Source organism: Xenopus laevis, chromosome 3S, assembly GCF_017654675.1.
Source record: "Xenopus laevis strain J_2021 chromosome 3S, Xenopus_laevis_v10.1, whole genome shotgun sequence".
NCBI lineage: Eukaryota > Metazoa > Chordata > Amphibia > Anura > Pipidae > Xenopus > Xenopus laevis.
The window spans coordinates 54380510-54406271 of record NC_054376.1 but is presented as its reverse complement, the minus strand read 5'-3'; the positions used below and the strand labels follow the sequence as shown (position 1 = coordinate 54406271).

The 25762-nt window shown below is 38.2% G+C and overlaps 1 protein-coding gene across 2 annotated transcripts in view; it reads right to left on the bottom strand.

Moving 5' to 3' along the window:
- Positions 1–337: 337 nt before the first annotated feature.
- The window catches only part of LOC108712935 (myocardial zonula adherens protein), a 73383-nt gene continuing 47958 nt past the window's right edge, over positions 338–25762 (bottom strand). The window contains exons 14-16 of one of the 2 annotated variants that reach the window (XM_018255475.2): positions 4974–5525; positions 2615–2825; positions 338–1401 (exon numbers count right to left, since the gene is read on the bottom strand). In XM_018255475.2, the coding sequence (XP_018110964.1) occupies positions 1273–1401; positions 2615–2825; positions 4974–5525 (892 nt within the window). In that variant the 3' untranslated portion in view covers positions 338–1272. Of the gene's footprint in view, positions 1402–2614; positions 2826–4973; positions 5526–20148; positions 20468–21652; positions 21692–25762 lie in introns of those variants that run through there. The other variant, XM_018255474.2, reaches the window with a different exon arrangement.

Below are 25762 nucleotides of genomic sequence, written 5' to 3'. Positions count from 1 at the left end.
TGTTCTGGCTATTATATTAGATATCCAGTCACTCCAGCCTTTATACATTACATTTTTGGCTAACTAACTATATTAAAAACATTTTTTATTTTGCACAGCCTATCTATTTAACAAGTTTTGATTTTTACACTGCACTGTTCCTTTAAAACAGTACTACCAAAATTACTTTGAGTAGAATCCTTCATGCAGTGGCGATAAGCCTTGAAGGATTCAAGTCACTTCTGTTCTCCTAACCTAAATCAAAAGCTTTCACCAAAATTTGCAATGTAACAGAAAGTCCTACAATATAATCATGCTATCCATGGAACAGGTCAATTAAATGCAGTCCTAGTAGTGATAGGTAGAAAAATAAAATGATTTATTGTAATATTAAACAAGTTGCAAGTTTCAAGAGAAACAAGTACAAACCAAGGAAGACATAGGAGAAATCTCCATACTCCAAGCTTTATGTAATCTGCTGGTAGAAGGATGTTATCAGTAGGTTGTATCATTACATATACATGGCATATCACCACTGCATAACATTGCAACTAAATGCACAGACATCCACTATTAGTGCAAATCAGTGAGCCTGACTACTACAACTATAAGGGAGTTCAAATGTATTTAAATAAAAAGGAGAGTAATAATATGAATGAATGGATAGAATAAAGGAACAAAAGAAAGAAACTGGGAATCTTCGCTTTCGCTTTATGGTGTATTGAACAGATATGGGATCCCTTATCCAGAAACCCATTATCCAGAAAGCTCTGAATTACAGAAAAGCCATCTCACATAGAACCCATTTTAATTTCAGAAAATATTTTCCTTTTTATCTGTAATTAAAAAAAAAACAGTACCTTGCATTACATCCCAACTAAAATATAAAGTAATCTTTACTGGTGGCAAAATAATGTATTGGCTTTATTTTAATGTATTTAAAGTGACTTTTAAGTAGACTAGTACTATGCTGTTGTTTTAGCAATATGGTGATCCAAATAACAGAAAGATCTCTCCTAGGTCCCACGCTTTCTGGATAACAGGTGCCATACCTGTACTTAAAAAGCCACACTGAAACATTCTCAATAAAAGACGATAGAGAGAGAGAGAAGTAACAAGTAAATACTAAAACAGGTTTCAATCTAAGCCTTAATAGTTGATTTGTCAAAACAAACTGCATATTTTGCATCCTATTAGGTTTCAGTAATACTTATATTACATTACAGGCCTTGCCAGTAATACATCTTCCTACACAGTGATAAAGAATGGTGTTCCAATGAGCAAGTGTTTCGGTCATGCCTCTTCTTCTCCATCTTTCACATGCCTGTATTTCATGTAGGAATCCCCTTCAGGGTTAAATTTTACCAGTTTTATGTTCAGCTTTTCCAGAAGTTTCCCTGCTGCTAGCTTGGCTTGTTGTTCCTAAAAATGAAAAACACACAATGCATCACATTTCTCTAAATTGACATTTTCTTCAGATCATACCACCCAACACTTAAGAGGCCTGGGGTTGCCCCTAGAATGTGCACATCAGTACAGAATATATGTATGTAAATGGCACTGAAATGGGTGGCCACCTTGATTTGTTTTAAAGGGCACCTGTTGGCCAAAATATATTATTCCCATCCAAAGGTGCGGGCAAATAAAGCAGTTGGGGGCAACAATAGTTTTTTTTTTTTTTTTTTTTTTTAAATAGTTTCCCCCCCATCCGCCAGCACTAGGACACTCACAACAGGAGGTAGCTCAAAATGCGAGCAGCCATGTCAGTCAGAGCGAATGCTTATACCATGCTTCTGGAGTCATAATGAGCAAGTTGCAACAATCTTCATTATGCGTGTGTCCCAACATGGCTGCTCAAACTGTGAACTCCCTCCCGATGCAGATGGCCTAGCGCTGGCAGGGGGCATTTAAAAAAAAAATCTGTTACCCCCAACTAGAGTGGGCACTCTATTAGCCTGCACCTTTGGTTGGAGATACTATATTTTGCCAACCGGTGCCCTTTAAATGACAGATGTTTTCTGGAAAGGCCTCATTTGCATACAGGGACCCAGTATAGATTTTGGCTGTGACTGGAGAAGCCTACTGCACAGTGAAATTATCTGTGATTACTGCAGTGGCTTCCAGAAGAAGGGCCACTGCCGAAAATAATTTGCTGATAAAAGGTTTTAAACTAAAATATTAAACAGTGTCAATGCACTGCACAAACTAAATCTTTAAACTCGAATGTGGCTCATTCAGCTTTCAATGTAATGTAATAGATAGACCATACACCTGGGGTGTACTCACTCTGCAGTAGCAGTGCTGGTTCTCCGCTGACCCGGCACTGTCCCTCAGCAACTTTATATTCATTCAGTTTACAGATATCCCTCATTAGGGGTCTTTTAAATACATTGTTTTAACGGGTTGCTTGATTCTACTAATGCAGTTAGATTTGTTGTCTAAAACTGTACCACTATCAAGTAGCTGATTTGTCAATGCATCAGAACATTTCACGTATTCTCCTTTTTGTTTCTGCTCTGTGTTATTCAGTTTCTTTGCCCCCAGTTCTCAAACCAAGTTTAGAAGCCTCTATAATTTATCATTTCTATGTTGGGAAAAAAGTCAAATCATATAGCAAACAGTAACCAAAAATCACCTCAAAAGTCTTCTTGTGTGCTAACTGGAGAGCTATGGACTCCTCTAATGGGAGTAACTGGGAAGGGGCATGATGAAGAGGTGGAAGCCTTGCAGCTGTGATATCATCCAAGTGTTTCTTATCCTGTGCTCTTCTCTCCTCCGCAGAAATTGTAAGTTCCCTTCCTCCTGGTGACTGGCTAGGCGAGGAATTATTTGAACCTGATGGAAACCTATAACATTAAAGGTACAAAGATGTCTTATTTGGGGCAACAAAACAAGGATGCTTCCACATATAAAATAGCTTTTAACAACCCACCTTGTTTTTATTTACATAACCATACATATGTGGTTATATAATAAAAGGCACTAAGTTTGCCCAGGAACAGTCACCTATAGCAACCAAACAGGAAGCATTTACTGGTCACATGTTTAAAAAAAAATCTTAATGGTTGCTATGTGTTAATGTTTTTATTCCCTTGCATCATCAATTGCAAAAAAAATCAGCAGAATAGCACTCTGTTAAGATATCAGCAAAGTAAATGTAAAGATCTGTCAAAAATTGCAAAGGACATGTATGTGGAGCTCAGGAAGGAAATATAACAAATAATAAGTGGTGAATGGGCTGGCACAAACCGACAGAGGCCTTACGCGATTCGTGCCATGGGGGCACTTAGTCATAGCCTATGACAAAGTGCCCCCATGGCATGAAACGCATAAGGCCTCTGTTGTGATCTTTTTGTTCTAATAAAATACTTTTTTTACTACATCTATTTTTGTAGTGTGATCTGGTTTGTGCCAGCTCATTCACCATTTGCCTTATCTCACCTCTGCATCTATATATCTATATATCTATATATCTACTGTATATATCTATATATCTCTATATATATATCTCTATATATATATCTCTATATATATATATATCTCTATATATCTCTATATATATATATATCTCTATATATATATATATATATATATATATATATATATATATATCTCTATATATATATATCTCTATATATATATATATATCTCTATATATCTCTATATATATATATATATATATATATATATATATATATATATATATATATTGTTATGTTCCTAGCAAAGCAGTTTGTCTGAGGTTTGATCAGGTGAACAATGCAGTCACTTACAGTCTGGGTCTGAGGTGTGAACAGTACATGGTTTTACAATACTGGGGGGAGATTATAGACATGATCAATACTGGGGGAGATTAGAGGTGTGAACAATACATGGTCCCCGCCCGAACAAGGAGCAGCGCTGCTGAAATGATCCTCTACAATCCGTTTAAAAAGTTATTTTCTGTGTCAACCAAACTACAGGCACAAATGCAGTTCTTCAATAATCTGCCTTTCTGCAAACAGAGAAGTGTTGCACACAGATATCCTGTTACTAGGGGATGATGGAGGGGAAATATGACTCAGGGAACATGGGTGGGCCTAAGTGAATGTTGCTGAATTGAATGGACACTCCTACTTTTAGATTCTGAAAATGCTTGATCTGGAGAGCTGTTAGAAAATGTATAAGAAAGTGTGTTTATAACACAAATTTGATGCAGTTGGGTATAGACTTCATTGTACTAATTAATGTTATATATAAGTGAGAGAAATAGTATGGTTTATAGTTCATGATAGTTCTCCTTTAAAATAAGGAAGAAGTAAAAATAAGTAACAAGTAAGCAAGGTAATCTGGCACTGCCTTACTACAATTCAAGCTGGCAAGTATAGTTTTTCCCAACAGGAACACCGTCCCTGGGAACAAACCTAGCAATTGGTACTGACCAATGTCAAATGTAATTGATTTTCATACAGCAAGGATTCATTCCATCGCATACAGAGTTGTCAGAATAATTATTATTTAGAGAGGTGATAAAGCTCAATTGTATTGCTGAGCTCTAACACCACAATTGCCCTGCTCCACTGCACTGATGCTGAAAAAGTAAAACTTCTCTGGAGGGGGGGGGGGGTAAGCAGCTACCATGATTGGCTACTTGACCTGCTTTAATAATAAATGTGAAAACAATTCCAACCATTGGGAAACAGGTTTCATCAGAATCAATATGCCCCATAAGTTTTAAAGGGATACTGTCATGGGGAAAAAAATGAATCAACAAAATGTCTAGCCCCATGTCAGATTTCAAAATTGAATATAAAATAATCTGTTTGCTCTTTTGAGAAATGGATTTCAGTGCAGAATTCTGCTGGAGTAGCACTATTAACTGATGCGTTTGGAAAAAAACATGTTTTCCGATGACAGGATCCCTTTAATGTCAGTCATGTTTTACCAACACACACATCCCATGGAGAAATGAATTAAATGTTGTTATAATCTGTGTGCATTTTTTTTTTACTTACTTGCTGGGCTTGTATTTTTCCTTTTTTTTAACTGGGCTGTGTGCTCTGTTTTCTATTACTGCAATATAGTGAGGTTTTGTCTTTGCTGCATTTAAAAACGGCAGATTTATTCTCTGCAAAGAGGAGGTCGTCTGTGCTCTCTGGTTTGTTTCCTCCACACCATCTTTAATATGAATGTTCTCTAAATCATTAGCCAATGTGTCAGCATTGAAGCTATGATCATCTTTGTGGTCAGCAGTTATTTCAGTCTTACTAGAGTGACATCTTGAAGGTTCTTCAGTGGAATTTGATGGACCTGCAACACCATTTATATTTTGAGGAGAGCTGGACTTTTCTTCAGCTAAATAAGTGTTAGGTGCTAATGGTAAATCCACTTCCACTCTTTTATTGGTCTTATTTTTCTTGCCTTGAGCTGCTTGGAAGTCCCCTTTGAATGCAGCTAAAAGATCTCCTGTTCTTTTCAACTCCTCACTCTCTGCAATAGCAAGTCGTACTTTTTCAGTGAACTCCAAAATTTTTTTTCCTCTGTCAGGCAGTCGAGCAAGAAACTTCCTAAATTAAAGATAGACAATATTTATTAGTGCTAAACAGTTATTTATAATCAACATAGGATTTATAAACAATTTTGGTTGTTGCACAGAGCATGAAGTATAGGGTGGCTTATTGGGATATGGGCCATGGTTATTAAAACAGGGCCTAGAAGTGAAAACAGAATAACGGTTACTTAGGATAAAAAGTCTGGACATAAAAAATGCTGTAAGAATGGAAAACCAGCAGGCTTCATCATAAGAAGGCATGTGAAAGCTAAAGGAATGCTAAAAGGAATAGAGAATAGTTATCTAGTTCAACAATAAGATTGAATACAAACAGTTGGCAAATCCAAGTCAACTGAGAGAGCCACTGGCTCAGGATACATTAGGCTGCAGAACTCCAAAAAGAAAATGCTTGAACTAGCACAGCATAGGTCTGCTCAGTGAGTTTTCAAAATTACTTTTCACTTTCAAGGAATGCTATGTTCTGCCCAATAGCAGGTACAAACTTTCCATAATTGCACAGTAGTTAGGATTGCTGCCTACTGCTCTAGGGGCCTTGGTATGATTTAGGGATGCACTGAATTAAGGCTATGGTTTGGTATTCTGTATGTTTCAGCAAGATTCAGCCAAATCCATGTGTCTGGCAAACAAGAAGATCAAAACATTAAAGTGTTTTTAAGTAATGATAAAATAATGTACTGTTGCCTTGCACAGGTAAAACTGGTGTGTTGTTTTCAGAAAGACTATTAGTTTATATAAACAAGCTGTTGTGTAACCACGAGGGCAGCTATTCAAGGGATTATTCACCTTCAAACAACTAGTTGTTTTCCGATCGATCGCAAGAAAAAACTACCTTTTCCAATTACTTTCTATTTTTTATGTGTCAGCGTTTTTCTAACATTGAAGTGTAAAGTGTCTTTTTTCACCTTCTAAAGCAGCTCGGGGGGGGGGGGTCGCCAACCCTGCAAACTGTTCTAAATTGATACATTTAGTTGACACATTTCTTATCTTTGTCCCTGCTGAGCAGAATCTCTGAGTTTCATTACAGGCAGCTGTTAGAATAAAACCAATAGTTGCTAATATTACAGAGATGCTGCTGAGAAATGCAAATGTTGCAAAATTGTAACAATATAGAGTCTGAATTACTGAGCTGCCAGACTCAAACACCACAGACAGAAACATTCAACTTTAACTTAGATTTTGGAAAAACAGTAAAAAATAAATAGTGGAAAGTAATTGAAAAAAGTCTTTATTTCTGGGGACCAATCTGAAAACAACTGAACTGAAAAAAAGTGTTTAGAAGGTGAACAACCCCTTTCAAGCACAAGACAAATAGTAGATAACAGATAAGCTATGTAGAATTGCATTGTATACTAGAGAGTGTATCTGTTATCAGCTGTGTATCCTGTGCCTTTTCTCCTTTTACAGCTTTGAATAGCTGCCTCTATGGCTACACAGCAGCTTTTTCATATAAACTATAGAATAGCTTCTGAAGCAAACACACCAGTTTTACCACTGCAGGCCAACAGTGCATTATATAGTGAATAAAGTACCCCCTCTTTTAAATTATAAAGATATTATAAGTTACAGAGGAGTTTCATGACCATATAAAAACACGAGGTCATGGAACTCCGAGGTAACTTCTAATATCCTCATATTTTGCAACTGGGGGTACTTTATTTATTATAATACATACATTTCAGTGAGTCATGTGACAGAAATGACATCAGAACTCATAACTGATGACATCAGAACTCACCGTTTAGAAGGATATAATTTACAAGATATTCATAGCGTTTGTGTATTATATCCTTATAAACAGCGCGTTCTTGCGTCAGAATATGGTCACATATATGGTCACATAACTTTTCAGTGACATAATATCTTTATAAATTACAGTAGGGGGTACATTATCCACTATATAATTTACAGTCTGGTCCCATAGGGAAATGACCAGTCTGTAGATTATATTTTAAATAATTAAATACAATTTCATTTGTTAGTATTACAGTTCCTTTAAAATCATGCAACTTTTCGTCACACAAAGAGGGAAATCATTTTTTTTAACCGTGTGCACAGTGCGTGGTCATTTTTCATCTTTCCTGCGCATATGCGATTTAGAATTCAGATTCAGTTTGGTACTCTGCCAAATCTATTCTATTTTTTTTATTCTCTAGTGCTAGTCACTTGCTTAATAAGTATAATTTAGCATTTAGGGTCTGTACTGGTTATCAATAATACAAAGTTGATCGGACTAATGATGATGAATACTCTGAGGAAGTGCCGAAGGGCACGAAACGCGGCAGTAGTAATGGACATTACGCACTTTTAATATTTGGTAAATAATACAGCTTTAATTCATCATCATTAGTCCGATCAACTTTGTATTATTGATGCCGTGAGGAAGTTCCACTGCCAGGGAACACAATGACGGACATGTGATTGTCCTAGACCAATCAGCACAATACTGATGAGAAAGCTGTATCTGTACTGGTTATGTTCACCTTTTGACTGGTAAGTACAAAAAAATGAATACACCTGTTCAGATTTTTCTACAGGTGCAGAATAAGAGAGCATTGTGGGCACTTTTTTTGTAAAAAAAAAAAAGCCTTTCAGGAGTTATAGGACATGTTTACATCTGTTCTTGATTCTGCCAGGTACTCCGTTACAGATACACCTGGCTGGTATTTTACTGGCCTGGCCGGTAAAAATGATGGTTGATCCCAATGTTATTAATAGGGAAAAATTATAAATAATAGGAAGGTATTTTTTGGTGGCAACCCTAGTTACAGATCCATAGCACATTCAGTAAAATGTGAGATGGAATACATGGATAGAGCTGTAGCTAAAGGAAAAGAACATTTGGTGGCAATGGTTTTAGGCAAAGACATGAGGGCTATTGACACGTTTAAATCATTGCTCCAGTGGGTCTTTGCACCACTCCTAGGGCTGGTATCAGAGTTTAAGTCTCAGTACCAGAGCCAAGAGGTAAAAGGCTAGCAGGATCCAGCACAGGCATAAAGAGAGGCAAATGATGACATTAAAAGACAAGTACAAGCCAGAAAGTGCTTTACAATGCTGCAAGCAACAGAGGAGGGATTATGGAGGGCAGGGGTCCAGATTTCATTGGACTAGTGCCAGTAAAGTTCCATAGCATAAAATGTATCCAGTGATATCACATACAGTCAGCACATGTCACTTTACAGCATTTTGGCCTCACTTTCCTTATGGAGCCAATGAAATTTCGCCATGTAAAGCGTGTTGAACGCTGCAGCTACTAAGGCATCACTTCTGTTAAAGTAGGAATTAGAATAAACAAATGACAGCAGCACAGCTTGGAAAGATAACTGGTTACAAGAAGCTCGGGTGTAGCCGTGAGAGCGCACAGTACGACTGGGAATAGACATGACGCAGACACTGACAATTACCTGTTACTCACGAGCTTCTCTTGTCTCTCTAGGGTCTCCAGCAGCTGTTCCACACTCTTCCCCTTCAGATCACTGCCAACCGACCCCTCCATATCCCCCCAGCAATAATACGCTGATCAGATACCCAGGGCTTCCCGGGACAATCCCCGTGTTAAAGGGGCTGTCCAGGAGTTAAATTTTTAGAACTGCTGACTCAAAACACTAACTCTACAGGGCGCCGCCATGTTCGTTGTCAACGCGGCTGCGCGTGACGTCAGTACGTGCTCGGGCGTAAACTTACAGCTGACCAACCAAAGTTGTGTTTAGAGTCGGTGTGTCAGGTGCTGCTGTGTTTTCCATATGTATATCCCAGACACCGCCGTTTTGAAGGGGTGGTTCACTTTTAAGATAACTTTTATTATATTATAGTACGAAGGGGTGGTTCACTTTTAAGATAACTTTTATTATATTATAGAACGGGAAATTCTAAGCATCTTTTCAATTGGTTTTTATTATTTATTTTTATAGTTTGCAGCTTTCAAATAAGCATCACTGACACCCTTTAAATGCTCTGTAAGGCAACAAATGTATTGTCATTGTTACTTTTTATTACTGATTACCTTCTATTCAGACCCTCTCCTATTCATATTCCAGTCTCTTATTCAAACTAAATGCATGGTTGCTAGGGTAATTTAGACCCTAGTTACCAGATTGCTTAAAGGGGTGGTTCACCTTTAAATTAACTTTTAGTATGTTATAGATTGGCCAATTCTGAGCAACTTTTCAATCGGTCTTCATTATTTATTTTTTATATGCTTTTAGTTATTTGCCTTTTTCTTTGGATTCTTTGCCGCTTTCAAATGGGGGTCACTGACCTCATCTAAAACCAAATGCTCTGGAAAGCTAAACATTTATTGTCATTGCTACTTTGTATTACTCATCATGCTATTCAGGTCCTCTCCTTATTCATATTCCAGTCTCTTATTCAAATCAGTGCATGGTTGCTAGGGAAATTTGGACCATAGCAACCAGATTGCTAAAATTGCAAACTGTAGAGCTGCCAAATAAAAAACTAAATAACTCAGAAACCTTCAAAAATAAAAAATGAAAACCAATTACAAATTGAATCAGAATATCCCTTTCTACATCATACTAAACTTCTACTCAACTTCTTTAAGATGCAAATTGTAGAGCTGCTGAATAAAAAGCAAAATAACTCAAAAAACTTCAATAATAAAAAATGAAAACCAATTGCAAATCATCTCAGAAAATCACTCACAACATCATACTAAAAGTTATCTCAAAGATGAACAACCCCTTTAAGGTCTTGGTGGGCCCTGGACAAATAGCTAACTGGTGGGACCTTTTTACTTGTGTAGCATGGCACAGAATTTGGTAAAGCCACTCCCATTTTGGCCACACCATTTTAACAAAACATAACAAAGTCAAGCCAGTATTAAATGGATAATGAGTATATTAACCACAGATCTGACAGTATACTACATATACTACAAAAATGGATCATTGGCAAATCCCTAGCTGTGCCAGTATAATCACTGTAGAAATAGCCAATGAGCACTCCAATGATCCCAGACAAGGAAGATCACTAAAACATGGCCAATGAACAGAAAGTCTCTGTGCTTGCGGCAGGTTGGCAGTAAGGCTGAGAAAATATAAATCTGATTAAGTCATGAAACTGTGCAAGTGGAGCTCCCTGTTCATTAAAGTGGTTGTGCACCTTTAAAATAAATTTTAGGGGCAAATTTACTAAAGGGCGAAGTGACTAAAGCTGGTGAAAATTCGCCAGCGTGACGTAATTTCGGAACTTCGCCGATTTACTAACGGTCACTGGCGTAACTTCGCTAGCGAAGGTGATAGACTCTAGCGGCACTTCACTCCTTAACGCCAGGCGAATTTTCGCTCTGGCAAATGGACGTAACTGCGCAAATTCACTAAGATACGGATTTTACTGAACGTTACCTCTTGCGCCAGACTTGCCTTCACCTCCTCAGACCAGGCGAAGTGCAATAGAGTTGATAGGAGTTCCTCAAAAAATAGTCCCAAAAATCGCTAGTGTATTTTCTTTTTTTCAGCGTGATGCAAAAGAGCGTAATTTTTTTGGGGGGTAACCGGCTTCCCCCCTACATTTCCTAACATATGGCACATAAACTATACACTGGGCTCGTGTAGGGCAATATGACAATTCTATTTCCTTTTATTAAGGTTTCCCAGGCTTGTGTAATGTAATGTATTTGCTGCAACATATACGTCCATTCAACTTTAACTTCCCGCTGTATGCAAATTAGGCAATGCTAACATTTTCGGAGGTTAGTAAATTTGAAAGGGTTATTCAGAGACAATTAGCAATTGGTTTTCATTTTTTTTATTATTTGTGGTTATTTAGCTTTTTATTCAGCAGCTCTCTTGAAATTTTAAAGGGATACTGTCATGGGAAAACATGTTTTTTTTTTGTTTTTTTAAATGCATCAGTTAATAGTGCTGCTACAGCAGACTTCTGCACTTAAATCTGTTTTTCAAAAGAGCAAACTGTTTTTTTTATATTTAATTTTGAAATCTGACATGGGGCTAGACATATTGTCAGTTTCCAGGGTGCCCTCAGTCATGTGACCTTTGCTTTGATAAACTTCAGTCACATTTTACTGCTGTACTGCAAGTTGGAGTGATATTACCCCCTCCCTTTCCCCCAGCAGCCCTTTAGCAGAACAATTGAAAGGTGACCAGATAACAGCTCCCTGGTAGATATTAGAACAGCATGTCCCATTGCGACTCTTTCAGTTACATTTAGTAGGAAAAACAATAGTCTATCAGAAAGCAGTTCCATAGTGCAGCACTGGCTCTTTCTGAAAGCACATGACCAGGCAAAATTACCTGAGATGGCTGCCTACATACCAATATTACAACTAAAAATATACACTTTATTAGGAATTTAATTTTATATTGCAGAGTGAATTATTTGCAGTGTAAACAGTGCAATTTAGGAATAAAAACTACACCATAAAAATCATGACAGAATCCCTTTAACACCTATATGGTTGCTAGGGTCCAAATTACCCTACCAACCAGGTAGTATTTTCAATGAGAAGCTGGAGTATGAGTAGGAGAGACCTAAGTAGAAGATAAGTAAGTTATAAATACCAATAACAACAAAATGTAGTCTCTTAACAATACAGCCCATAGCACAATAGTTATGGGATGCTGGGGGTCTACTATGTGACCCCCATTTGAAAGCCAGGTCAGAAGAAAAGGTCAAATAAATTACCTTTATTCCAGCAAAAAAAAAAACTGGGAAAAAAAGTTGTAAGTCAGTGGGCCCCCAAAACAAGTGGGCACTGGGCAGATGCCCCATTTGCCTGCTTATTAAAAAGGCCTTGACCACTGAACTCATAGCAGGATGGCACAGCGACAATTCCATGTATAAATAACCCCAGAACTCATAGCAGGATGGCACAGTGGCAATTCCATGTATAAGTACCACATAACTCATAGGAGGATGGCAAAGTGGCAGTTTTATGTATATTACCCCCATAACTGATAGTAGGATGACACAGTGGCATTTCCATGTATAAATAGCCCCAGAACTCATAGCAGAATGGAAAAGTAGCAATTCAATGTATTAATGCCACCAAAACTCTTAGCAGGGTTACAGGAGACAGTTTCACGTATAATACCCCCAGAACTCACAGCAGTGACAATTCAGTGTATTAATAACTCTAGAGTAGCTGTGGGACCCCAGACTGGAACTAAACTAATCATCCAGCCACAACTCAGAATAAAACAAAACCTGATGCACTGACTGCCCATGTGGGAGGATGAGAAGGTAGTGAGTAGTCTGCAGGCTGTGGGCTTTATCAGGAGAGTGAATAATGGTATAGTCCTTCCTTTCTTCCTTTTTTATCACCCAACCGTATTCCAGCACTGAGAACAGGAAGCAGGTCTTGTCACTGCTCACCAATGAGATAGCTAGTTTGTGAGCTTGACCCGGTTGCCTGCAGTGCGAACAGGACCGCCATCAGAAATCACAGGGCCCCATACGACAAAATTTCCTGAGCCCCCTGGGCTGCACCCACCGCAAGCCCCACCTACAGGTCTGCCCTCTCCACCCCACTGGTCCGCCCCCCACCACACAGTAAAAAAATTGTTTGCTGGGGTTCCCACATGTTATTAAAAAATAAAAAGATATTGGTGGTCAGGGCCCCACATAAAAAAACATTTGTGGCCAGGGCCCCCCCATTAAAAAATATTGGTGGCTAGAACCCCACATGAGGAAAAAAAATTGGTGGCCAAAATTGGTGGCCAGGGCCCCTTAAACGTCCATGCCTTCCCGAAGTCAGCAGCTCTCAGAAAGATGGGGGGCCCAGCTAATCAAGTAAGTGCGGTGTGGCCAGGCCCCCCTTACCCTCGGGGCCCCCTACAACTCTCCCCCCTGTCCCCCCCTGATGGCTGCCCTGAGTGCGAATGACAAGGGAGTGAGAGGGAGATCTGTGCCTATGTGCACATTTAAAGTAACGGTTGTGGTCTACCAGGCACTAGGTAATTACATAGAATGTGCAAAATAAGAAATGTTTTCATTATAGTTAGTTGGCCAAAAATGTAACCTATAAAGGCTGGAGCGAACAGATGTCTAACAGAACAGAACCCAACTTCCTTCTTTTAGCTCTCTTCTAAACCCCTTTAGAAGAAGAACTTTATTTATTTAAAGGGGTTGTTCACCTTCAAACAACTAGTTGTTTCCAGATAGATCACCAGAAATAACGACTTTTTCCAATTACTTTCTATTTTCTATGTGTCATAGTGTAATTTTTCACCTTTTAAAGCAGCTCTAGGAGGGGGGGGTCCCCAAAATTTGATACATTTAGCGATACATTTCTTATCTTGTCCCTGCTGAGCAGAATCTCTGGGTTTCATTACAGGCAGCTGTTAGACTTGATACAATAGTTGCTAATACTAGAGAAGCTCCTGAGAAATGTATCAACCTGAATTACTCAGCTGCCAGACTCAACACCAGAGCCAGGGACATTCAACTTTGATTTTGGGAAAACAGTAAAAAAAATAAATAATGGAAAGTAATTGAAACAAAGTTTATTTCTGGGGAACTAGCTGAAAACAACTGAACTGAAAAAAGTGTTTGGAAGGTGAACAACCCCTTTAAAGGTTCAAAGTATACTTTTGCCTTTTGATAGAGCCTAGCCACCCCTAGAGTAATTTTCATTTGGATTTGATAACACATCAATGTAAAAATGTAACATTAAACACAGACAGCTGAAATATTTTTTCACACAGAAAAGAACAAGAGGCCACTCTTTTAAACTTGAGTACAGGGCCGGACTGGGAGTAAAAAGCAGCCCTGGCAAAAAAAATCAAAGCAGCCCACATAGAAATGCATGCTGGTCTTTTATTTACACACGAATATATATATATATATATATATATTCTTTTTTTTTTTTTTTTTTTTATATTATATTATGTCATAAACAAATGCAAAAGGAGTACATTTTAGTTTCTGGGCTTGCGCTAAAGGAGAACTAATAATGCATCCTATAAGATACATACCAATGGGCATTTAAATTTATGTTTGCTTATCATTTACAGTAGGGGGTACATTATCCCTTATAATACATGAGTGATACTCAGAGTTCCCTGTATAACTCAGCCTGCAGCCTTGTGCCTTTATATGGTCACAGAACAACCCCTCAGTGACTTCTAATATCCTTATCATTTACAGTAGGGGGTACATTATCCCTTATAATACATGAGTGATACTCAGAGTTCCCTGTATAACTCAGCCTACAGCAGTTCTAGAGTTGTAACTGGCATACCACAGGGACTCCAGTGCCTGTCTCTCTCCTGCTAACTGTTGCTGTAACCCTGCCTTTGTAATGTATCTATCTCTTCCTTGTTCCATTAGCCCCAGCACTTGTGGCACATAGTGGCCACCAACTATTTCATACTCTGACAGCCCACTGTCGCAAGAATTACAGAAAGAAAAGGAAAGAGGATGGATCCTTTCTGCTTTATTTTTTTCAAATTCTCTCTCATACCCCTTCATTTTTCCACTCTTCAGCATTAAGCTTTTCTTTATTCCAGCTTTCTCTCCGTTCATTCCTTATTACGCTTCCCCATCTTCACTCCTATTTAGTTTGGCCCTATATTTTTTATTCGATCAGCCTCTTCTCCTTTTGCTCCTATTTTTTTTTTCCCAATTGTATTTTAAAAAATGGATAATTGCATCTTTCTGTGGCAGGGAACATTACATTCAGGGCTTCAGGCTCAGCACAGGCAGACCAGCAGTCAGCACACACAATATAATCCACACCTGTCCACAGCCTCAGTAACTACTGGGCAGATGTGGATCTGTTGACTGCTGCTCTACAGTAGTGTGTGCTACAGCCTGTCTGTACTCACTGAGCTGATGCAGGAGACTGAGAGGCCCTGTACATTCGGCTTCCACAACACTCGTGCACGGCAGCGACAGCAGCAGAGAGCAGAGACGACTGGGAGGGGCGGGGCCACAGTTGGAGCTAGGAGCTGGGTCGGGAGCCCGCCGGATGCGGAAGTTCTAAATTAGTACTATCTCTCTGGACCGGCCCAATTAAACAAGATATAGTGCGGCCCCTCGGGCATTTGCCCGAAAAATTACATTGCCAGTCCAGGCCTGCTTGAGTAGCACAATATTCATCTGAAGCAACACAAATGGTTCTACAGCATGAATACCCTGTCAGTAGGGTTGTCATCTTTCAATAAAATTTGCAGTGGCCGGTGCTGGAGGCGGTAATATGGGGCAGCTACATTGCCAGTACATTTGTTATACAGGCCCGGCCTTGGCGGGTGTTTTACCGGCTAGGCCGGTAAAATACCGGCCAGGTGGCAACCCTACCTGCAGATTTCATTGCAGATTTCATTAAAGGACAAGGAAAGGTGGATTCGATGGGGGGGGGGGAGGCAGTACATTTGACATCCCCAGTTAATTGAATTATTAAGATTCTTCTCTGCCTGGTAGTCCTTTTATGAAAACACTGCACTGGCCAATGAAAAATAAAAACACTTATGGAGTATTGTGCTGCTATCTTGTGCCAGGTGTTCATATTGCTCAAGGAAATGTTATGTGCATTTAAAACTGTGTTTGCATTGTCAGTAGGCGCATGTCTGATGCCCATTGATGCAACCAGCTGTGGAAACTCTAGAGCTACCACCCAATCCATGGTAGCTTTAGTTTCCTGGGTTCAGGGCTAATAAGGGCAGTTGAGCACCATTTATCAAAAGAGACAGGATGGCCACATTGGCAAATGCAGGCACATTTTTGGATGCCAGTACCTTAATGAACTGTATCAATATGCACTTCCCATCATGTCCATTTTAGAGCACCTGCACTTACAGTTGCCTTCCCCTCCTCTAACTTTCACATACACCCACACAGAGGTAGATTTATTAACAACGGAGCTAAGGAATTAACAAGGAAGGTAAGGAATTCCCAACAGTTTAATTTTATTTAGCAATACTTTGACTGACAGTCAAGAACTGACAGCTGTGTGAGCTATGCTTTGGGCAGTCAAAAAGATTGTGTGTTATTGCTTAGAATTGCTCACCTATCCAAATCCTTATGTGGGATAAAGACTTGAATAATTATGAACTGTGTAAAGGTGGCCATTCAGGTTGCTGATATAAGCTGCCGACAGATTAAGTCGGCAGCTTATTGGGCAGTATATGGGGCCCTTCCGACAGGCTTCCCCAACCAATATCTGGCTGAAAGTCGGGCAGATGTCAATTGGGCAGGTTTAAGATGCCATCGAATCGAAGACCGCATCAGTTCGTTGATGTGGTCCTCAATCCGACCACCTGTATTCTGCTTGTTATGATCCGATTGGCTACAATCGAATCAACACAATATTGCCCACCTCAAAGTTTGCATATCAGGGAGAGATCTGTATGTATGGCCACCTTAACAGGAAAACATAAAGCGGCATATTTATTAACATTGGAGACAAACATCACATGTGATGTTTCCCATAGCAACCAATCAGCAATTAGATTTGAACAGTCACCTACAAGTTAGAAAACAAAAGCAAAGATCTGATTGGTTGCTATGGTGATGTCTGTCTCTAATGTTACATATACCCCTTAATACAGGTGGTACGAATTGGTTGTGCTCAAAATAAATCAACCACAGAGTTTCTCATATAAAGTTTCTTTTCCAATAACAGGGGCTTAGATTAATGATTTAGAATCAGGGTCGGACTGGGGGGCCCAGGGCCCACCGGGACTAATATTCAGGGCCCCCGCTGACCCCTGCCCTCCTACTATGACGCGCCAAGCACGCTTGGATGAAGGCGCTGCTCGGCGCGCCTGCATGAAGGCAGCACTCGTGCTCCTAAATAAATAGGTGCCACGCGTAGCGCAGATGGCGCTGCGCGGTGCCTGAAAAAACTTTTCCCCCCCGAATCTGATCTTGAGAGGAGACTGGCCCGGCAGGGGCCCATTAAGGGTCGGGGCCCACCGGGTTTTTTCCCGGTGTCCCGCCGGGCCAGTCTGACACTGTTTAGAATGATATTATTACCTTGTTGATTTTTAAAGCTTACAAAAAAAAAAATCACAGCTCAGTAATACACAAAGTACTTTAATTGTATGGAATCCTTGCTAAATAGAAATGTATATGTTGTTAGCCCGCCCTGAGCAATTAGTAGTCACTTACAAAATGTACAGATGTTACATGTTTTTAACAATGTACTGTCTCCTACCAAAACAGCTTTTATATTTTGCTTACTGGCTTCATAATTGTATATAACACTGTAATAAAACATAACCAGAAGAACTACACAGTAAGAAAATAAAGGCATATTACACATTAAGGCACATGGTGGTACTTCAAAGGCAATTTATAAAGAGGGCATAACCCCAATAAAATTATGTTTATTTGAACTGTTTACTGTGTCCTCCATTAAAATATGCAATACGAATGCAATCCAACCTGCCCTTAATGGATGTGGTCTAACCTAGTCAGCCATTGATAGCCCCTGCTCATGAACCTGTAAGTACACTGTGAAGGCATTTAATTATGTAAATACAGAAGTATTCATGAGCTATAAAATGCAGGTTAACATTTTGGTAGGACCCCATGCTGCATATAAACATGGCTGCCACTATGGCCATTGAGAGCCAGTACAGTAGATTCTAGCAGGGGCGGAACTACCGGGGGAGCAGGGAGTGCGAGCGGGCTAGGGCCCGCACCCCCTCAGGGCCCCCCGGCAGTCCTCGCCGTGCATATGGCGGCCAGTTCCGGATTTACGGAGGGGGTCGGGGGGCCCGGCTGCGCGTCCTGCGCCAGGGCCTGCCCCCCTCTAGTTCCGTTTCTGGGTTCTAGATCCAGGCACTTAAATGGTAATTAGAATTATATTATTTTATCTGTTACTGTTATATAACTATCTCTCACACAAACCACATGGTTTAAAGTTTATACAAATAAATATATTGCAATCAAAGCACAATCTTAAAGAATACATGCACCCAAGACATTGGTAAATCCATAAAGAGAAATTAAAGATTTTGTGTATTTACAAACACATGCACACAGACGCACCTACAGAATATTTTAGCCTGTACAGATCTCTCACACACATGCGAACGTCTGTTTTGGCCTATACTGTAAACGCCATATCCTTTCAGGACATAGCACATTCTCCAGCCCCAGTTATGCCACACATCAGCTGTCATTAAGGCCTTTAACAGTGCCAGTTTCAGTAATAAAAGAACCTGTAGTGACTTAAAGTCAGAAGAAATATAACTTTGGTAAGATAATTGCAAGGACTGTATGCAGCCTGTTGATTATTTTGTGTATAGTTAATAACGGATATATGTGACAGTTTTATGTTAAAACAATGGCAAGGGTGAAATAATAGAAGATGAGATTAAACAATATAGCTTACAGTGGTGGAGCTACCAGGGGTGCGGAACACCCCCTTAGGTACAGCAGTGGTTCACACAAACGCAAATCCGCCAAAAAGATCTATTCCGGAGGGCAGTAGGGGGCATGGCCTGCACCCAGGCCTCACGCCCTGTAGTTACATTACTAATAGCTTGTACATACTGTATTGCCATGCATTGATGAATATCATGTAATCCTCTGAAACACAGTTCAATAAAATAGACTGTAGAAAAGGGCTTAGGCAGTCTAAAATCACAGTTCTCTGTAGCTCATGAGTGATTTTCCATTTAAAGGCAGTTTAGCTAAATAATTGTCATCTTTTGTGTCTTTCTTGTAGTTATTTTCCATGAATCCAGGAAATTTAAACCATGATATTGTTTCTCATTTGTTGTACATCTGTGGTTATAGGAAACTTTAGATTTGAGTTATTTTGGTATATGGTGATAAACTGGTACTTGGACAGGAACACTTAAAGGACATGTAAAGCCTACATTTTTCTAACATGTGTGTAATTTGGGCATATCTTCCTCACCCAAGCCACATCATTTGCACTGCATATACCCCTCCATTTGCCAGCACCATCAAATTTTTCTAAAAAAAATAGCAGTTTTCACCCGGCTGCCATTTTCCTTCTGACACATCATCAGTAACATTGACGTCGATAACAGGACACGTATGCTGTAAAGTTCATGCAATGCAGAATGAAGGTTTACACAGGCACAATATACTGTGATAAAAAGTTCTGCTGGGGTTGAGCACTGCTATGGTCCAGAGAAAAAAAATAGGATCACACAGCTAGAGCAGAATTTAAATAGGAACCATCAATGCTTCATTGCTTTTAGACTGGAGGGTGTGTTTAGTAATCTGAGTTTAGAAGAATTTAAAACAGTACAGTACATACGTATTCCCTGATGCAAATATATGTGTGTGTGTATATATATATATATATATATATATATATATATATATATATATATATATATATATATATATATATATATATATATATATATATATATATATATATATATATATATAGAACCCCTATCTCACAGAGACCTATTGTTCACAAAGAAGATGCTGATAGGATGGCTAGAGGCCAGCAGTGCTTTTAAATATCCGCTCAACAACCACAGATGTTAGCCTATATTAAATGCATAGAACAATAGATACTGGACATGTCAGTTACATTGAAGGTGACATTAAATATCGGTTAAACTACTATAAAGATTATCTCAAATCTTCATTTTACAAAGACCTCCTATATGGCTTACTTTTTGTTAGCATGGAAATGAAGAGGGTTGAGGGTTTTTTATCCTGACGAAAGCAATACGATTGAACCCGAGTGTAGCTTCAGTAGCCACTTTACAATGGGAAGCAGTAAACAAAATGTTGCAGCTAGAGTTCAAGGAGATAATCTTTTCATGGCATTATAATATAAGGACTGGTTTGTTTGCTGAGTTGTCAGTCATTTTCTTGTGTTGATGAACCCGTATTTAGGAGACCTTGTGACTCATGCTCATTTGTAGAACTCTCATGTAAGGAGTGTAAGATCGCTTGACAGGAGTTCTGGAATGTTTTTCTCTGCTGTATCCATCAGTGATGTCTTCATTAATTCTGTTAAGAGAAAGAACTAAGCATCAAGAAGCTAATTTATAGTTTACTTGTGGGGTCAACAAAAGTAATACTAAACTATTGCAGCAGGCACTCACAGATCCACAAGCAAATGAGAAGATATTACGTTATGGAGTGGTCAGCCCGGACCTTAATCCAATAGAAAACTTGTGTGGTGACATCAAAAATGCTGTTTCTGAGGCACAACCAAGAAATGCAGAAGAATTGTGGAATGTAACAGGTGCCAGAATTTGGTCGACTCCATGCAACAGAGATGTGCAGCAGTTCTCAGAAATAGTGGTTATACAACTTAATATTAGTTCAGTGATTCATTCAAAGGAAAAATTAAATCTTGAAACGTTTTTCAGTTTATAAAGTGAATGTTTGAGTTTGTGAAGAAAAATGCAGACACTGCACAGATTTGATAACTTTTGATTTGGAATTTGCAATGTTCCCAGTGCATTTGTGTGTATGGAAATAAAAGCTATTATAAGGATTTTGAACTTTATTCACTTTTTTTAAACACAATTGTATATGCTACACATATGCTATGCATGAATCCTCTTTAATTTAGAAGTCAAGTTGGCATCATATATAATACTATTATTTAGATATGAGGCAAAAATTCTTAAGATGCTTTAATTCTTATCTTACAGACTGTGATTGATATAATAACACCTGAAATAACAATACTGTAAATGTTCTTGCTTGCTTTCAGTTGTTCTGAAGTATTTCATTGGGAAGATCAATAGACTGGCTGCATAATTCCCAATGTTTTTGTCTATTGGCTCGTTCTGTCACCCTTAGACCCTTTGGTTAACCTTGGTAACTTTGGCATGGGTGTGCATTCAGCTCACATCTGCTTTGGACTATGTTCATTCTTTTCTAGCCCAGGCTCACCAATAACACCCCCAAGACTGTATGTTACTTCTTTTTAGTTATTCATTTACACATCATAGGATACAGTATATGCATTTATAACTTGCCAGTGAATGCTGTCTGTTCCTGAACTACGTCTCAGATACATTACTTAATACCTGTACAGCTATTTCATGTGCTACACTTTGGCATAACTGTGTATAGTAAGTAAAATCTAGTATAAAGTATTGTTAGTACAGATTTTTCCTACTTTCACTTTTACAAATGAGTGAGTTACAAAGCAGTGGATGAATACATGCAGGTACTTACACTGAAGTGGATTGTGTTGTAGCGCCATCAACTGATGTGCTGTAAAGAATAAGACAATTTAAAATGCTTAGCATTTAGCAAGTTATAGCTTTGGAAGCAGTATTTTTATAAAACATTTTAAATGTATCTGTACAATAGAAGAACATGCAATCCATGCACAGATATGATGTCAGGGTCATTACAAATTATGCTGCACAGTACTGATGTAACAGATGCTAACAAAGATCAATAATAATGAATAATGATGCCTTTACAATCCTTTACAAAGATTCTTTTGAATGTTGGGTCAAGTGTGTCATATAATGCTTAGGCCCTAGGTGATACATTGCTGGGGCCACTGTGTTAACAAAATTATTTGTAAAAAGTGTCAATATTAGGTGCATGAATTGAGTTACTTGGGGGCATGTTTACTAACATTGGAGATTCTCCACAAATTTCCAGAGATGTTGCCCATAGCAACCAATCAGATCTTTGCTTTTGTTTTCTAACTTGTAGAAATTGTTTAAATTGCGGATTGATTGCCATGGGCAAAATCTCCAGAAATTTGTGGAGATATTTATCTCTGTTAGTAAACGTGCCCCCAAATATGGTTACATCTGTTATAAAAGAGAAACTACAAAATGTTTGTATAACTACTTGACTTACCGTCAGTGCTGCTGACAACTAGAGTTTTCTATGTAAGCATTTCAGTGCCCTCTCAACACTAAAGGATGTATTAGAAACCAATGCACCACTCATTTAGGATTTACAGTTAAGACAACTTGTAGTCACTAGAGGGAACAAGAAGATAAAGTATCACTGTGGACTTATTTTGTGAGTAAAGGAGTGTTGGGTGGGTCCTGGCTTTTCATGTGTCGTTACTATGACAGGGTCGTTATAGTATTTTGGCTCGATGTACTGTAGCTATGTACAAGCAAAATGTGCTGGGGCATTGCCATTATGGGATTTGGCCTTTTTCCTTTTATAATGTTTTCCTATGGGAATGCATTTCGAGGAGCATGAATAGTTCCTTTCCCATCAGTATTTGACAGTCTTCCAATAACTTATATACATTCTGAAGTTGTTGAATTGCTTTGGTATACAGGACGGTACAGCCCCTATTACAATGATTTTATAGATTGTGATATGTGTTTAGTTTTAAGAAGGATTTCCTAAGGTGATGCATATAGAAAACCTTATTTATTCTTTATGCACAAAACCTTAATGAATGCCACTAAAAGTTATTGGCCCCATTCCAAAATGCTAGGGTCAGATTTATAAGTATTCAAGATTACAAATTTGCTGTGATTCAAAAGAATCATTTAAAAAAAAAACAAACATATTACATTTTTAAAACATTTATCAAACAAAGTATTTAAAAAGATTAGAATGAAAAACTTCAACTAAAAGCTGCCAAGTTTCTATACTAGCAATAAGTATATGTGAAGAATTCAAGCAAGTTTCTTTTTTAAAGTTTATTAAACAGTTCAAATGTGTTGGAGTTGCCACAGTAACTTGCAGTCACCATTTGGCAAAATATATTTCATAGAATAGGAGTGCCCTTGTTTTATTATTAACAAAAGCCATGTTGTTTTTAAATTAATCATCATTCTTATAATGACGGAAATGTGTCTGCATATTGCATATCTCCTGTAAGGTTTAAACACAGAAATACAAAGAAAATGACTATTCATGTGCATTTCCATGCCTGACAGTTTTCAATCAAGCGTGCTGTACTAGGATAGGCATTGTCAGCCTAAAGGTTAGGTGACTAAAATGACTCAACGCTAATATATTTTATTTTCCATTGCAATGTATTGTTTACTTTTTCTTACAGTGTAAAATATTGATTTCTGTATGCCATATCACAAATACAAGAATGCATCCAAGCAAGTATGCAGAGCTGTACATAATGAAAGAATGTATATTTTTACCTATATTGTACTAAGTATGCAGTGCTGAACATTTTGTAAGTGTTATATTGACAAGGTATGAAGTGCAAGTGAGTAAAAAAAACATTCAGTTGCAACACAGTTTAAGTGGCATGTAACAAATGAGACCTAGATGAGCAGGTCCTTGTCCTACAGTCCTTACAAAGTAATCCAACCAAAGAAAATGGTCCAGATAATGTGGGTAAAACTCAGCAGAAGTTATGTACACATGCCCCAAAATTTGGGTTTTAAAGATATTGAGGAGTTCCATGACCATATAAAAGCAGGAGGCCGGAGGCCGAGTTCTTTTAAACAGGTCATTTAACTCTGAGGTGACTTAAATATTCTCATAACTGAGGTGACTTAAATATTCTCATAACATCAGTCATGTAATAGATATTACATCACTACACACCAACTATAACTGATGATTTATATAGTGAATAAAGTACCCCCTATTGTAAAATATAAGGATATTATAAGTTACCGAGGAGTTTCATGACCATATAAAAACACGAGGCCGAAGGCAGAGTGTTTTTATACAGGTCATGGAACTCCTAGGTAACTTCTAATATCCTCATATTTTGCAACTGGGGGTACTTTATTTATTATAATACACAAATTTTAGTGAGTCATGTGACAGAAATGACATCAGAACTCACCGTTTATAACTGATGACATCAGAACTCACCGTTTATAAGGATATAATTTACAAGATATTCATGGCTTTTGTGTATTATATACATATATACATCTACGCACCCACTTGGAGAAAGATTATACATTGCACAGGGATCATACTGAGCAATTTATCTGCTTTAGGTTATCAAAATAATAACTGCTCTCCATTGTTTTTATAATGGAGATCAGTTATTTATGCTTTGGTTAGTAGAAAACTGTATGCAATATGCATTGAAAATTAAAAAATTTTTACCTAAAAGGAGCACTGTCTTGGATTCACTAGTAGGGTACTTATTTTCGTCCCTATTAAAGGAGAACTAAAGCCTAACTAAAGAAGTAACTAGAAATGTTGTACATTATGTTTTGTGCTTTTGTGCCAGCCCAAGGCAACCACAGCCCTTTAGCAGTAAAGATCTCTGCCTCCAAAGATGCCCCAGTAGCTCCCCATCTTCTTTTCTGCTGATTCACTGCACATGCTCTGTGCTGCTGTCACTTACTGAGCTTAGGGTCCCACTCACAATATAAGGCTGATTAGTAATTAATATAGATAATTACTACATGGCAGTTCAGAAACCAGTGTAATTAGCATCAGAATTTAATAATCAGCTTTGTAGCATCAGCTTATATTACAGGCCAACCTCATTTTCTGCTTGATAATTAGTGACGACCCCTAAGCTTAGTTTCACAACAGCTGCTCAGAGCCCACTGAGCATGTGAGTGTCACAGACACTTTCCAAGATGGTGACCCCCTGTGACAAGTTTGAAGTCCTGGATTATTGCTGCTATTAAGAAGCTGAAACTTTAGGCTGGTGCAATAAGTTCAGTATATAAAATATGGCATTTTTAGCCATTTACATTTTTATGGCTTAGTTCTCCTTTAAAAGGAATATCAACCCAAAAAAATATTTTTTGCCTAATAAAAGAAAACATAATTCTAAGTAACTTTGCAATATACATTCATTATAATTTTTTTATGGTTTTTAAGTTATTTGTATACTGTATGTGTTGCTATAGAAAACCGTATCTGTCCATTTCTATTCTCTGCCCTGGTGGCTCAGACTGTTGAAACAATCTAAGACAAGGCCACTGATTAACAGACCTGTTTTTGCTGGGGAACTAAGACTTTTGGAACATGGTTTAAAAAGTAACAAGCAGTGCTCCTTTCACTAGCAATCATTTTAACAAATAGCTTTAAAATCATTGGAATATTTTAATAAATATATATTGGAAAGCTGCTTAGAATTATGCTTTCTTTTCTTTGGCAGATTTTTATTTAAGGGTTGACTTGCCCTTTAAAACAAAGATGTACTTTTGACACACTATATAACTGTTTAGTAATGGCAAAAAAACAAACAAACTGAAATTCTAGCTTGGAAAGGAATGTAATATGACTATAAACTGTCACAAGAACACAAAAACAAGTATGGCCAGTTTTAAAATTCCTGCAGTAGATGTTTCACCTTACATCAAACCATTTTTGTTTTCAGGGGGGATTATATTGTGCAGAAGCCACTACAAA